This window comes from Theobroma umbraticum, unplaced genomic scaffold, assembly GCF_002168275.2.
Source record: "Theobroma umbraticum cultivar Fairchild unplaced genomic scaffold, ASM216827v3 scaffold_95.0, whole genome shotgun sequence".
Classification (NCBI taxonomy): Eukaryota; Viridiplantae; Streptophyta; class Magnoliopsida; order Malvales; family Malvaceae; genus Theobroma; species Theobroma umbraticum.
The window spans coordinates 10,356,296-10,368,847 of record NW_018397257.1 but is presented as its reverse complement, the minus strand read 5'-3'; the positions used below and the strand labels follow the sequence as shown (position 1 = coordinate 10,368,847).

Below are 12,552 nucleotides of genomic sequence, written 5' to 3'. Positions count from 1 at the left end.
TTTACTATCCTTTTTTTTTTTTTAAAGTTTCCTAACGGGTAACGACTTTACCTGTCGACTCAATCATGTGAAACTTTGAGAATTCAACTGTTATTTATCACCGAACAGAAGGAATTTCTTTGAAAAAGAAACCAAGTTTACTTGGTTATTATTGGATGCCACAATGTCTTTCCTTATTAACGGAATCAGATTTTTTTGATTAAATTATAAAAAATATAAATTTAATTTTTATATAATAATTTGTGTTGATTGAATTTTTATACTTTTTTAATTTATTATTTTCAATCTAAATTTGGACATTGTTAAATTTTTACTGTCAAGTGTATATGCTCATGGGATGTTTTGATTAAGTTGGTGTTAATAAGAAAATGTTACATCCTTTCAATCGATGTTATGTTAATTCGATGAAAATATCACGATAATATATTTAATGATGAAAATTAAACCGTATTGAGAGTTGAACTGATGTTAATAACTTAAAAAAATACAATAGTTTAATTTATATAAATTATTATACAAAGAACATATTCATATTTTTTATAAAATACATAGATCAATTGTATAATTTAACTGATTTTATTAAATGATTTAAAATCTCAATTAAAATACATCGAGATGGACATAATTATATATTTATCATATTTTTAACTAAACAAACCTAAAATTTGTTCATTATCACTCTAATAATAAATATAAACATATATGTAAAATTTAAAGATAAAATTCATTTGCCAACAGAATATATTTTGCTCTAAGCACTTTGTTAAGGCTTTTGGCTCGCTAAGCCCAAAAAATAAAAGACAAAAGGAAAATCATGAGCAAAGACACAAGAAACAAAAGTCTATATCAAAAGGTGGGGCTTCGGGAACTACTTTGCTAGCCAATGGAATTGTCGTCTAGTGCACATTGCACATTGCACATGGCGGTTAGGTACCGGTCATGTGCGAGGCCTCGGCGGGATGACACTTGTAAACAGGAGACGGGATCACCGTGCGAAGCCGCACGAACTTGGCGTAAGGGCCGTGCGGCGTGGCACATGCCAACGCTGCTATTTCTATGCTAGCTAAGATGGTAGGTTGCACGTGCCCCAGGTTGCACTTGACTTGGACAAGTGCCGCGCAAGACAACAACCGAGGCCTTTCCTCTGTGCTGACGTATGGGGTGGGAGTGCTCTTTTAAGGAATGCAGTCCACAAACGGCATTGCCTCGGTTCATACGAAAACAAAACGGTTCTATTACGGGGTCAAGATGACGATTTTGAGATATATACAGATACGTAATTTCATTTATGATTCGACGGTTTGATATTCATATTTACAAAATTTAACTTACAAACGTATTAAATTATTTGATTAAAGAAATTGATAAAAATATATGATTGAGTTATAATTTATAATCTGTCTATCAAATTTTATTAAATTTATGACTTTTTATTAATTTTTAAAGTCATTTTAGCTTTTTACATAATATGCTTGTGCTTAAAAAATATAAAATCAACTTCCTTAAAGTCTTTCCGATCCTTCGTCTCTTAGCTGGGATCGTACAAAACGGTTTAACAGATTAAAAGTCAGCAGTGTAATTGTAGCTTTCACCCATTTTCCAAGACAAGTATCTAACGGGACATAGAAATTTAAGTCGCGGACTTGTCCTGATCAAGTGCAATGGAACTAACTATAATGCAGGGCAAAAAGACTAGCTGTAGCGACGGCTGCTATCAAATGCTTACTCCATCATCCAGTTCATGAAGATGGGTGATGATGGTGATTGCCAGAGGGATACCGTGTAGGCGAGGATAGGGAACAATCAACGTTGAAGGAGAGGGAGGAAAAGGGTTTACTGAGGAGCATGTATTTGACTTAAATTGAAACTCTGATCGAGAAATGATTAAGAAAAGTTGATTTAATGTCACGAGTTGAACACATTCATGAGGGCCTTTATTCATAATTCAGTACCTATACGTTGCACTGTCATCATCTATTGATCAAATTTTCATTCTTTCATTGATTCCATTGGTCAGTCAAGCCAGACAGCAAACCTTGTGCATTTTCTGGGGTTCAAACCTGAAACTTGAAAGCCCCCAGTTTTTCTTCATTTGCTCCATCCAAACCGACCCCGTGCACATCATGATTTTAAAACTAGGACCCTTTAGAGCAAAGCCCTCTCAAAGCTTCCTCTGCTAAATTTGACACTGGTATGGTATGTCTGCTTATTGTACTGCCGATGCTATTTATGCTAGCTAATCATGTGCTTCACATGTAGTAAGGGGAAGATCAAGATGCCAATTTTACTTGGCAAAACATATGCTTTATACGTTTTTGTCTAAAATGGGGTAAGAAAATTTTGAAGTTGAACAAGGCAATTGAACTTATTTCACTATATTTAGACGGTGAGCTATTAACTTTATTAATTATCATAGAAATGGAAATAATCAAAGATCAGATGCAACAAAACGAGAACTTAAACCAAATTATATATGATATAATTCCTAACTTTAAATAGAGGCAAGCAAATCATAAGGATAAGAAGCAAGTCCCATTCCAAACACGTACTAATAAGTAGCAAGGTCATTTTGCAGTATGCTTGTATCATAGGATTCCCACCATTCCAAGTTCCCTCTTAACCCATTTGTTCGACGGGAGAGCTTTCCAATTTTAAAACACAGATTTGACCAAACATAGAAAACAGGGTCGGCTATGGTTTGACTGAAGATCTCCAATGAGAACATTCCCTCCTGTACTTGTTGGCTAATAATAAAAAGCTAGTCTAAAGTTTAAACAAAGTTCATGATGAGCTTCTTGTTTTGTACATCTACATTAAATTTGAAATGCCTGTTTGATCCATAGGTAGCTGCATGGCGGCAAGAAGATCAAGCAACCAAGGTGGACAACATTAATTAGGGGATCTACAAAAAGAAGTGAAAAATAAAAATATATTAAAAATAAATTCGTGTGTCACTTATTAAATACATCATAATTTTCTTTTTTAGATTTTATATGATAAAATTTGAGAGTTTTGTTAAAAACCTTTCTGAATCCTCTATGTGGTTAAATATAGAAATTCCATTGTGACTTTATTTTTTATATATAATATAAATTTATAAATATAAAAAGAAGGATGGGTATGTCTGGATCTCTTAGTCATGGAAAAAGTCTGGAAAGGGCAAAAGATGAGGAAAAGTCTCGAGAAGTTTGAGGCGGTGGTGATTTTTGTTGGTCAGCAAAAGTCAGTAACAGGCGATGCTGCCTTTCAACAAAATCATTGCGGATTGTGATGACGATTTTAGACGCGTTCTTTGGCTAAATGTGGCTCCAGCAGGACTCAAGGACAGCTTGTAAACACATTGGAAGAAGAAGAAGGAGAAAAACCAAGGAAATTAACATGTTCTAGAACTTAAACATTTGTGTAAGTTAATTAATTAATATATATTATAAGGTGATTTTGTTGGTAATTTGATTTTAAATTTAACTTTTTTAAAGATGATATATGTGTGAAATGAAAAAGATTATTTTTTTTCTTTAACTTTATAGAAAATTAATTAAAAATAAAAAAGGTAATAGTACAGTCTACTTACACCTTTTGCCGTTTTAACTTTTTCCAAATGACATGTGATTTCTTTTCTCTCAATTAATATTCTGTAAGTCATTTAAATTCTTGTAGGAAGTTAAGCTATCAATTTTATCAGGTAAAATTATCAAAATATTTTTAATTCAAAGCTAATTTATTTGTTCACAATTAAGATTGTTTTGTAGTTTTATTAGGTAAAATTAATAATCTAATTCTTGTGAGAATAAAAGTTATCATATAGTTCTAATAAGAGAAAATTACAGAATATTATATAAGAGAAGTTAATATCACAGACGGTGTTAATGAAATTTATTCTTAAAAAAAATGAAAAGTAGAAAAAGAAAAGCCTAATAGGAAGGCATTGAAAAACTTTAAGGAAGCATATAATGAGGAGGGAATTGAGGGAAAGATCCCAAAATAGGAGGGATTGTTCCTTCAACATTCTTCTTCTGACAATTATGGGGAGATCTCTTTCCTTTTTCTTTGGCTCAAAATAATTAATATGTTTCCCAAGAAAAAAAGGAGAAGAGATGAGTTAAGCATTGGGGCTTGACACCATGAAAAGACAAAAGAATTGGGCTCTGTTCAAAACTTAAATTGCTCACAATAATTTGGACTGGGAGATTTCCAACTTAGCAACAGTTTTCAACCCAAAACAAAGGATCTTTACAATTGGACTGAGCTAGAAACAAAGAGGCCAGATTTTCCCTGTGAAGTTTCCTCAGTCAATCGAAAAAACAAGTAGCCAAGAGGATCTGAGGATGGGGTTGGGAATCTTCAAGCCCAGATGAGAGTTTAAAATGGTAGTGCAAGTTTCTGACTTGGGCTAGATAAGTAGCTAGGAAGGACCTTAAATTCAAGAGTAAGTGCCTCCTCTGTTGATGCAAAACAAACGGGAAACAGATGACTACTTAAGAGTCTAAAACATGACTGATTAGAACCATGACGGTGCAGACACCAAGTTCATCAACAGAAAAATATCTGAACTCGGATAGGATTACCATGAGATGCAAACAGAAAAACAGGCATTGCCAACTCATGAGATGGCAAGCCAAGTTATTGACCTCCCAGAAACTGAAATAAGCAACTGAAACTGAATGTTGGAATCTTGCCACAGTCATGTAAGAAACTGACCATTACAAGACTTGGCACGATGAGCACAGGTTTTAGCTTGAATCTTGGCCTGTGACAATTCCCAGAAATATTTATAGTCAAACTCATAAATTAGCTTCTACTTCCTTTGATTTCTCTCCGTCACTTAATCTCCATTGATGTTAACATCTTTTAGTTTTTATGTTGTAGCTGTACATAACTTCAAAATTACATCAGTTTAGGTACAAAAAGCTCCAAAAGAATCATTCTTTTTTGTATAGAATTAGCTTCTCCCCTTGACCCAATTTGGCTAAAGGCATTGGTTTGAGACAGTGATCTAAACCAAGGGGGGAATTGCCTATATTTAACCTTGTTCTTCTTCCAAAGATACAAAGAACAAAAACGAAGGGAAGAGGCATTTGGATTGAATGAAGTTGTGGGACTCCCAATTGAGCCGCCCATATTAAACAATGACCATTGATAAGATTAAATATGCAAAGAAAAGGAGAAGAGATGTCAGACGTTGGCTTAAAGAAGTTAGCACTCGATCAAATATTATTCTTGGACAAGATAAAACCAACAGATAATGCATGAAACTAAAATTTATAAACATATTATCCTATGATTTGGAATGGGGAAATAAATATTGGGTTTGATAATCATTCTTGCTTATTTATTTCTGTTCAATCCTCAAGTCCACCTTCCCACATTACCTACTTAATTTTCAATTAGTTCTAACAACTCATTTGAGCTTTTGTCCTCATCTAATCCGATAAACAAAAGAAGCTTAGACTATTGATAGAGGAATATTAAAATTAAAGCATATATAAGTGAACATGTTATTGTCAGTTTGTCACATAAAAGTAGCTAAAACCCTTTAAAAACTTCCTAATTGCATACCTTTTTTTTTAGATTTTAAGCAAGTTTTTCCCTCTAATAAAATTTTCCCACTTTGTTTTTCCTTTTCTATTTGTTGTTTTAGGTTGACTTGATCTTGATATGTAGATAGATCAAAGAGCTCACATGGGGAGAGAGAGAAAGAGAGAGAGAGATGGAAATTCTTTAATTATAGTTGCAAGATCGTGGAGTGAAGTCACATGGCAATGCTTGGCCAAGAGTGATAAGAGCATGAGATAATAGTTTAATGTGATTGAATACTAGCCAAAAAAATAGTATACTTGTGAAGGAAAATGAGATTCCAATTTCCAATCTTTCGCTAACTTCACTAGGCTAGCTACCTAGGGTGATAGCTTTAAGGTTTTAACTCTATCTATGTTGAGATTCTTACTTCATGAGTGTCTAACTTAATCAGACTGTGGGAAAAGAGTGGGGAAGTGTAATTCTTTTTCAATGCGATAGTTTTCTTCCTGCAATTCATTTCCATTCCTAAGAAACAGTTTTCCATCAACGTTGCGTCTTTGTACTTCTTTTTTCCAACTATGCTAAAATAACAAAAGGCATCAAAGAATCTGGCATATTTAGGGTTTAGTTTCTACGAGGTATCTTAGGACATGACGTATTTGATCAAATATTGTATCAATCACTTCATGGTAATGACAAAGTTAAAAATTTTAAAAATAAATTAAATTCATTTATATGTAAATATATAAATATTTGTATATATTTATGCATAAAATTAAAAAGATAACGTGATGTAAGAATTTCAATTTAAATTTTTAAATTTTGTATTGTCAGTTAATCTTAGATGTAGGTTTAGAGATTAAGAGAAAAGTAAATCATTACAAAAAAGAAATTATTTTTGAATTATGTAATTAATTCTAATTACGTTTTTAATTATGATTTTTGAACAATTTTAATGGGGCCCCTATCACCAAAATCAGACGGTGGAATTTACCACATCCACTCCATCCAGCACCTGATGTCATTACCTGGTTCATGACCGCCACTAAACCAAAAGAAAAGAAAAAAAAACCAGCATAAATAATTAGTATTTACCACTTAATGAAGCTTGATTAGTGCCTGATTATGAAGCCAGCAAAGCTAACCACCACCGTCCACGTCACCGCAATATAAACAATCCAATGGTCGGTCAAGCCACAAAGCAAAGACAATCATTGGGGGACCCATTGCCAACGCTTTTGGTCGGTGATCAAAATTCTCCACGCTCCGATTGGGCCTCCAAGTCCGCATCAACCGTACAAGTGGCATCATGGGAAGGACTTGGAGGCCCTTCGGCTACAATATTTCCCGGACAATGACATTCTCCTTTTTATTTTTTCTTCCTCCTGCAGCTGAAAATTTTGGCTTTTTTTTCGGTTCGAAACCGGCTCTTCCGGTTCCTAGTCGATACGTTAGACTTAGACCCTTATATATAACTACGACAAAAGAAAGCTGAAGTAAGCCAGAGATAAGAGAGTGGCAAGAAATTGGCGCAGCGCTCAGAAGCAAAGATAAAATTTTAGTTTTAGAAAAGTAAAATGCCAATTTCTCGAATTGCAGTGGGATCTCCAGCTGAGGCTGGCCAAGCTGATGCCCTCAAGGCAGCTCTAGCTGAGTTCATTTCCATGCTCATTTTTGTTTTCGCCGGTGAAGGCTCGGGCATGGCTTTCAGTACGTATCCTGATTCCATCACACCACCTTGACAACATATTTAACGCTAAAACATGTGTTAAAATGTCGTGTCCTAAAGTTAACAGTAGCAATATTCCTGTTTGTTTCGTGTTTTGTATGTTCTGTGTACTAAAGGATGTGTGTACCTTTGGCAGACAAGCTCACTGACAATGGCTCATCAACACCGGCCGGCCTAGTGGCTGCATCACTGGCTCATGCCTTCGCTTTGTTTGTGGCGGTTTCAGTCGGTGCTAACATCTCAGGTGGGCACGTAAACCCCGCAGTTACATTCGGTGCCTTTGTTGGCGGGCACATTACCTTGGTCAGGAGTATTTTGTACTGGATTGCTCAGTTGCTCGGATCCGTGGTTGCTTGCTTGCTTCTTAAGTTTTCAACTGGTGGATTGGTATGTAAATCGAGATGGAAAAACTAAGTTTAATTCAATGATTAAAAATAATCGTTCTTGAAAATTTTCATGCTTTGATGCAGACAACATCAGCATTTTCCTTGTCATCTGGGGTGGGAGCATGGAACGCAGTTGTTTTCGAGATTGTGATGACCTTCGGTTTGGTCTACACCGTTTATGCCACAGCTGTTGACCCCAAGAAAGGTAACATTGGGATCATTGCACCAATTGCAATTGGTTTCATCGTGGGTGCCAACATCTTGGCTGGTGGTGCCTTTGACGGTGCATCCATGAACCCTGCAGTCTCCTTCGGACCAGCCGTCGTCAGCTGGACATGGGACAACCACTGGGTCTACTGGCTCGGCCCATTCGTTGGCTCTGCCATTGCAGCCGTTGTCTATGAGATCTTCTTCATCGCCCCAAACACACATGAGCAGCTTCCATCTGCAGATTACTAAGATTTCCTCTGGTCTCTGCTTGATTTCCATTTGATGAACAAGGGGTTGAAAGTTGGGTGGGTCACTTTGGTTTCATTGTTGGGGGTTCTTCCTTCTTGTTTGTATCTCTTTTGTTAATTGTTGATTCCTGCGAGCTTCTGTTTTTTGTTCAATCATTTGATATTGTTCTCACTTCTGCTCAGTTGACAGATTTCAGCTCCAAAAAAAATGCATTTAATTTGATAATTACAATCACAAAAACAGTATTAGGTTCAACAACCTAATAGATTAAAAAATATGATAGGTACCAAAGAATCTGGACAAGTTGTTTATATTTGTCATCCTTAGCCACAAATTCCCCTAGAAAAGTTTAAACTTTAGTCAGGACAACATTCTAATGATTAGCTAATATACAAGAAATGTACGCTTTTCCCTTTTTTTTTTTTGTTTCTTTTCTAATCCAATGGCTGAGCAAAGGGCAAAAAAACCCTCTTGCCGAAGTTCAAATTTCCTTTCTTTCTTGTCTGGGGAAAGACTTCAGATTTCTTTGAATTAGTATAACTTTTCTTGCATCCATTTCAAAGATTGAGGCTATCAAATTCAAAGGAGCAAATATATCAAAATGAGCATTGGTATTTCATGCCACAAGTTAGAACTTAATTAGAACAAGTTTGTTCAACAAAAAAATAAAAAACAGAGTATCCATATTGGTTGAGAAGCAATGCCATGGGATATAAACAAGAAGCAGCAAGCTCACTAAAAATCTCAAGTCATAAGCATATAAATTGAAGAACAGAAGGATCTGATTCATCTGCTTAATATAGGGCGCATTTCAATCCCAGGAAGTACACCTTGCTTGTTACGTAAGAAATACACTACGAATTGATGAAGTCCATCTATTATTATCATGAATATCAAAGTTATAGTAACTTATATTCCAGAATTACTGGTTAAAAGTAAATAAAAAAGGATTAATCTCATATTTGGCCCTTGAAGTATAAGAAAAACATCCAACCTTCATCTTTTCTTCTTCTCGTGGTGTTTGCCCAGTTTTGACCGTCGTTGCTTAAATAAATGGAGGTACAATTTCAACCAAAGGAAAGGGTAGATGAGAAGAAAAACCTGATTCAAAGCATATGAAGTGATCATTAACAAAACAATAGAAAAACTTCGAAAAAAAAAAAGCATATATTTTGAAGAAAAGGAAATGAAATTAATCATCATATAATAACAGAACCATGTCACGGTATATGATATATCTGGAATGCGTATAACAAGGAGACTAAACCAATCTTCTTTTACAGGAATCCATGAGGAAAACAGAGGAGAGAAAGTCAAAGTAAACAATTCCAGGTCTATGCACAACTACCTAACAAGAAAGCAAGGAAGTGTAGCAAATACAGATGGGTAAACAAGCCACCTTGCTGCTGCGTTTCAAATATGATGAAAGCTTATGTAAGCCTTTTTCTCTCATAGTTATATATTTTGAAAAAGGATCTCGTGTTAAAACCCAAGTGCACTCTTAAGTTGGGAACGGCTGTTGGCAGGTCTTGGACAGGCTAATTCAAGCAAAGAAAGATTTTAAAACCCCAAATAAGAACTGTTAGGCCCTTGGCCAAACACACATGCCCTGCCTCAGGTTCCATAAAGAGGTGCAAGGCATATTATTCATGGCCCAGAAACATAAGCATTATGTATTACAATAGCTAAAGCAAAATCAAGGTTTCCCATGTTTGCAGATATAATACACTGTACATACCCTGAGAAAATTATAATAGCTAAAGGGAAGACCAGCAAAGAAATCCTCATAGAGGTTCTTCTTCTTTATAAATGGAAGTGCTTGGTGCATGAGCCACACTGCAATGAAGTGCTCAAAGGATGAAATAAATCAGATGGAAAAGCAATTATAAAGTAAGAAGATGGTGGATTGAGGAGCGTAAATTTATGGTCGACATTATCAATATTATCCAAGCAAAGAACAAGATAACTATCAATTCTAGACATGGATGAATGCAAATCTTCAACTCACTTTCACCAGGAGCAAGTCCCATAGGATACAGCACAATGAATGCAGTGTACCTGGAAGGAAGCAAAAAAGTTAAATTTGAACAGAACGTTAGTCTGTATGCAATTCTAATTGGAAAGGAAAATATCAGACCTGAGGTAGGTGAGCCAAGATGGACAACTGCCAAACGTGTTTGAAGCATAATGCGAATACCTGATTACCTGCAGATAGGATGTTAGTGTTCTATGTAATTTACTTTAAATTCTGAAACAATCATGAAGTAAAACCAGGAACATGATGGGTAAGGGAATTTAGAAGGATGAACAGCCAATACTCATGACTGTTTCAATAATTTCAATAAATAAAAAATAAATGAAGTGAACAAAAGTTGGCATATTACAGTAAGTAAATTGAAACTTGCAATTCCTCTACAGTAAACCGAAAGGAACTTAACCAAACACATAAACATTAAACACTCCAAACACACTGCAAACCATAATTGCACCATAACACATCTAGGATGAAAACTATGTTAAGAGTTCTAGAGATCTCCACTATTAGGTGTTGATGGCCTGTTGGAAGCAACCAGGCTTTCACTGACAAGGCATAAGTAGCAATTAGTTTGATCAGTCAATCTTGAGATTAAATTTAGTTGGCTTAGATGGTCTGCTACCATTAACTGTCTTCATATCTGTTATTCAACTCAAAACAATAAGGTGGGTGGCAAATGTGTACATATATCGTTCAGTAAATGACTCTAAATTTAATCATTTCGAAAAGATACAAGACAGTGATGAATTTCCCATCTTCTACCATAACTAGGTAACATGCCACTATATAAGCTCATAAAAATTCCCATCTTGTTACGGGATGCATAAAGATACCAAATTCAAGTAGATAGATTAATAAATATACTCACCTCAGAAAGGCTCCAAGCAAAAAAAGTTATGAAAACTGCAGGAAACTCCTGGACCTGTTATAATTAGATTAAAAATATATTGAGAAACAGGCATTTATCAGTAAACTTTTATTTTAGACCCAATGGTCACTGTGTCACTGCTTGAGCAAGGCCACCAGAAAAGAATGGTTAGTTACTCTCAGCTTTAAATTGTATTGTTTGCATAGGCAGCCAGTGCATCAGCAGCCAATTTGCTAATTTTGTTTGTCAAAGCCGAAAGACAAATACATTATGTCAAAAAATGAGAACCTCATCAATCTGGCGGACAATCGCTAACAAGAAATGTGTTCTTCCACCCCATTGCATTAGAGGAAACAACACTCCACTTGGAACAATCCCTATAATTCCACAATGGGATACGAAGAAACCAAAAACATTACAAAATTATACCACCATTCCCACCAAAAATTTTTGCTGCTGAATGTATTAAACCCTACAGAAATTACCTATTGCTCCATGTATAACTTCCAAGAATGCACAAGTTTGTAACAAACCTTCAAAGAAAAAAGAGATAAACATTCAAATTACACTCTGAACCAATGTCTCCACACTAAATGAATGTCCAGGTCAGAGAGAAATGGTAAGAAACAGAAAGTATGGCAAATCTATAACATCTTAAATTCTTGCATATCCTGCATATTCCCTACTATAACTGAAAATTTAAGTTCATTTTCCTTCATTTTATTAGGAAACAAAAGTGGGTAATTAAATTCAAAAAAAAAACTGACAGATTAAGTCCCCAGCAGAAGCGTAAGCTCCATTGACTGAGTTGGTGGCTATGAAACTGGTCAGAATTCTGAACAGAGAAATTGTCCTGACAAGAAACAACAAGAAAGAAGTAATCTTAAGATAAGTTGAAAGAATGAAAGGAGATTTTAGAGAGAGAGAGATGGGTCACCAGCCAAAAGCCTGAAGAGAATTGTAAGCAACGAGATACAGCTTCAGCAGTTGAGACATTGTTAACAAAACCTGCGCGCCGTATCTACAGGTACAGTTTCTCTGTTGGATATTTAGTTTACTTAAAAAAATCTTTAAGACCCCTTTTGTCCTGGTCTGTTAGGCATTAAGTACAGCTAGTCAGACTATGGATAGCAATGGCAATGATTTCGTCAGTATTGATTATATCGAATTAAGATACCTATAATCGGATTAGAAATAAATTTAGATAGTGATTTCAGTACTTATTATCAGATTTGAATATTATTTTTAAGTATTTGTTATTTAAATTTGATTATATTAATATTCGAATTTCACAAATATCCGTTTCAAACTCAAATTTAATACTTGTTTTTATATATTTATTATTATTTAAATAATTAAATTAAAAAAATTTACTTTTACTAACGTTTAGATTCAAAAAAAATCAAAACCTTTACTATCTTTATAAATAATTTTTTTATTAAAAGCTGACAAATATATTAAAAAGCATGATTATTCAAACTATTAATGTGATCATATTAATATTTTTAAATTAAAAAATTAAAAAATTATTAATTATATTTAAATAATATAAATATCA

The 12,552-nt window shown here is 34.6% G+C and overlaps 2 protein-coding genes across 2 annotated transcripts; one reads left to right on the top strand and one right to left on the bottom strand.

Annotated features, from left to right (window-relative positions):
- Positions 1–7,028: 7,028 nt before the first annotated feature.
- LOC110412199 (aquaporin TIP1-2-like) lies at positions 7,029–8,255 on the top strand. Its single transcript, XM_021422705.1, has 3 exons — positions 7,029–7,227; positions 7,383–7,633; positions 7,717–8,255. Exons 1-3 carry the CDS (start codon positions 7,095–7,097, stop codon positions 8,089–8,091), a joined length of 759 nt encoding a protein of 252 aa, XP_021278380.1. The 5' UTR covers positions 7,029–7,094; the 3' UTR covers positions 8,092–8,255.
- Positions 8,256–8,855: 600 nt separating this feature from the next.
- Positions 8,856–12,042, bottom strand: LOC110412442 (Protein-tyrosine phosphatase-like, PTPLA). The gene is made up of 9 exons (XM_021422974.1): positions 11,932–12,042; positions 11,762–11,847; positions 11,480–11,527; positions 11,283–11,371; positions 10,995–11,048; positions 10,229–10,296; positions 10,100–10,149; positions 9,830–9,927; positions 8,856–9,192 (listed from the first exon to the last, which is right to left on the bottom strand). Exons 1-9 carry the CDS (start codon positions 11,988–11,990, stop codon positions 9,088–9,090), a joined length of 657 nt encoding a protein of 218 aa, XP_021278649.1. The 5' UTR covers positions 11,991–12,042; the 3' UTR covers positions 8,856–9,087.
- Between the last annotated feature and the right edge of the window lie 510 nt (positions 12,043–12,552).